This window comes from Silene latifolia, chromosome 7 (genome assembly GCF_048544455.1).
Source record: "Silene latifolia isolate original U9 population chromosome 7, ASM4854445v1, whole genome shotgun sequence".
Lineage (NCBI taxonomy): Eukaryota > Viridiplantae > Streptophyta > Magnoliopsida > Caryophyllales > Caryophyllaceae > Silene > Silene latifolia.
In genome coordinates this window covers 93803518-93806640 of record NC_133532.1, presented here as the reverse complement: position 1 = coordinate 93806640, position 3123 = coordinate 93803518, and the positions used below count along the sequence as shown (strand labels likewise).

Genomic DNA, 3123 nt, shown 5'->3' with positions numbered 1-3123 from the left:
ATGATGAAGGGTGAACATTGAACGATAGTTAACCTTTATCCATTCACTTAAATCATATGGTAAATGATTGATTTAGTACATTTGAGGTCTCAAGATCGATTTTCTTTGCTCAACGTCAAAACTCAATGGCGGAAGCTTTGCATCCACCTTGCTTGGAAGTTAGAAATGAACAAAAAGCGTTTAAAAAAAATGTATTGTTGTTTCATGGAAAAAGAAACAAAAAATTGAAGAACAACTATTCTGTCTTAATCCAACATCATGATGAATATAATCCCATTAAAGTTATATGAATCCAGAATTAATTTGATGAATAGTTCTAGGTTTCGGCTGCGCTAGATAATTTGAAAAGGGGGGGCAAATGTTACTACACAGAAGCTACGAACAGCATTTTAGTTTACAATAATACAAATTAAAATTTAAGCGACTATCTATATGGTTACAAAGCTGGAGTAATATTGGAACATCAAAGAGAATGAAATAAATAAGAGAATTGAATTAACATCAAATAATATCTGTGTTGGCATGTATAAATGTAAATATTTGTTGAACAGAGTTGGCTATATCCTCTGCTGTAAAACTTGCTTCACTCCCAACCTACAAAATCATTCAAGTGAATTAACATCATTTTTGAGAGCTTTATTATAATTCAGATTATTTCCCTAATTTTTGACAACGAAAATCATGATATTTAAATTACGAAGAATATACCTTGACATTAAAAGAATAGAGAACAGTTTGCTCAATAGTAGTGATATTGGTATGAAGAATGGTTAACCGCAAATCCTCAAGAGCAGCAATGGCCCTAAGGAGTTGGCCTGGCCGTCTTCGAGACAATATCTTAATCAATGCATCAAACCCTAAGACCTTTACCTCCACATCTGCTATGCACGATTTGCTCTCTGCACTTTCTTCTTGTAGCATTAAACCTCCTGTAGGATCCATGGGGGCCACACCACCCCCCGGGTTTAGTTCATCATCTTGTGGAAATCCAAGTGGAATTTGTTGAGGTTGCTGGACTAGTCCCATTGCTGATGGTGAAGTCGCTTCTCCTCCTGGTGGTCGCGGTGGGCCTGGTGGTTGATCCCCGTAAAGTCTCCTCCTCTTTTGTGACTCTAGGCATTGTAGTAGCTGCTCTAGCTCTCTTACAAACTCTATTGCCCCACCAATTATTGATGCTTGATCTCCCTACACATGCATGCATATTTAAATATGAGTATGTTGTAGATTTTGACAGATGACAAGTGATGAGAGAATATAGGAGAAAGAAAGAATACCCTTTGCACATAAGAGCTAGGCATGAGAGACCTTAAAACTCTAAGATGCTCATTCATTTGCTTCCTTCGATTCCTCTCAACAGCAATATGAGTCATCCTTTGGCTCTCCACTTCCTCGGTCGTCTTGATGGTTCGAGGCCTTTTCCTCTTGCTACTACTCCCACTTTTACCGCCTCCTCCTAACTCTACATTCTTATCTCCTCCACTTATCTCAATTCCATTATTCTCATCAGTATTATTATTGTTATTGGTGGTAGTATTGTTTGTATCATTACCAAGAAACTCAAGTTGAACCGGATTATCGTAATCACCGTCTTCTTCTTGTTGGTTGAAGCTAAACCCAGCATTAAAAGCAGTATCAAAATTATTAGTAGCAGCAGCATTAATGTTATTACTGAGGACCGGAAACTTGAGGAAATAAACAGGATCAACTCCTGTGCTATTTTCATCTCTGTTGACAATTTCTGTAGAAACATTTTGATTATGATTATGATTTTGTGGATAATCATGTTGAGAATTGTGAAGGGCCAACTTTGGGCCGAAATCTGCAAACTGCATGACATCTGCAAAGCTTAAGGTCCTGTCAACTGCTGCCATTTCTGAAGTCATTATCACATCGCTGGTTTCAAACATCAACTGTTGCTGTTGCTGTTGCTGTTGTTGTTGTTGCCACTTTTGTTCCTATTCAAATACCAGACTTACACCATTAGTAAAATGTATCATGTATGTATGTGTGTATTTTACAATTTTACATCTAATTATCATAAAATGATGTGATCACCTGGTCATATGATTCAGAATGCCTGGCATGATGAAATACGGGATTATTTTGAGAAGAACAGTTAAAATTGGTTGCGAAAGTTCTTGCTGCTGTTTCTGGCACTTCCTGCACACCAAGCAGAGGACACACAGAGTACCCAATGAACAACATGATATTCAACCGTCCCAACCAACCCCAAAATAATAAAAAGTTAAAGAAAATGGTGAAAAGAAATGTGAGGAAACTAATATGTACAAGCAAAATAAACTTAGTTTATAACATAAACATACTGAGTAGTTCTCTTCATTCTCCATCTGACTTTATATATACTTCCAATACTAATAATAAAATCCTTCAATTTTGTGTTCAACTTTTGTTTGGTACAATAACTTTAATCGTAGAAACAACTCTTTGCTAAAACTCCTCAAATAAAGACAATTTTATGACATGCACCAATGTTTTTCATGTCTGCATGTCTTTATTGTACGTCCATCTCTTCTCCTACCTTGCCTTGTGCAAAATACCAACTTTTGTTTGATATTTTAAGTTAAAATTATGGTTTTGTCTTAATTTACACAAATATATATCAATTTGCATGATTTCGGATATAGATATAAAGTTTTTTGTTTATGAAGTAATAATCATAATAATTTTACACAAGCGAGATATAAGCCACCAACAATTTGCATGGTGCCATGTTTTGTTTTTCTTTTAAGATTGTTGAAGATTATTATAAAAAAAAAAGCCCTTATAAATAAGAAAAGAATATTTGTACGAAAAAGTTGAATTAAATGACGGAAGCTTAAAATAAATTTATGAAGATGATGAGCAAATGAAGAGAGGAGCCATGCATAGGTGAGTGTAACAATTCATGTCAAATAGTATAAGTAAAATCACATGCAAGGTTTTGCTTTACTACCGCAACTTTTATTATTTTGTTTAATTAATGAATATCACAGGCCAACAACGCTCTTGCATATCCTTTTAAACAAGGGTTGCTTTTTCATGATCCTAATTAAAGATTGTAAACGACGCTGTTCTTGATGACTTATAGCTGCTGCCTCATTCTTCTATTCAAACTTTGCCTCT

At 35.2% G+C, this 3123-nt stretch overlaps 1 protein-coding gene across 2 annotated transcripts; it reads right to left on the bottom strand.

Annotated features, from left to right (window-relative positions):
- Positions 1-245: 245 nt before the first annotated feature.
- On the bottom strand, positions 246-2883 carry LOC141592369 (transcription factor FAMA). Of its 2 annotated transcripts, XM_074413000.1 has the most exons (5): positions 2325-2883; positions 2056-2160; positions 1275-1955; positions 709-1185; positions 246-594 (listed from the first exon to the last, which is right to left on the bottom strand). In XM_074413000.1, the coding sequence occupies exons 1-5, from the start codon at positions 2346-2348 to the stop codon at positions 502-504; spliced, it is 1380 nt and encodes a 459-aa protein (XP_074269101.1). In that variant the 5' UTR covers positions 2349-2883; the 3' UTR covers positions 246-501. The 2 variants fall into 2 exon arrangements, with proteins under 2 accessions (XP_074269101.1, XP_074269099.1); XM_074412998.1 differs by lacking the exon at positions 2325-2883 and having other exon boundaries at positions 2056-2283.
- Between the last annotated feature and the right edge of the window lie 240 nt (positions 2884-3123).

Bases quoted from the DNA above. Each gene is read 5' to 3' on its own strand.
- LOC141592369 (XM_074412998.1), bottom strand. From the start codon at position 2,205: ATGTTGTTCATTGGGTACTCTGTGTGTCCTCTGCTTGGTGTGCAGGAA. The intron at 1,186-1,274 runs GTATTCTTTCTT...ATGCATGTGTAG, and splicing joins CTAGCTCTTATGTGCAAAGG to GGAGATCAAGCATCAATAAT. The intron at 595-708 runs GTATATTCTTCG...ATGATTTTGTAG, and splicing joins TCTATTCTTTTAATGTCAAG to GTTGGGAGTGAAGCAAGTTT.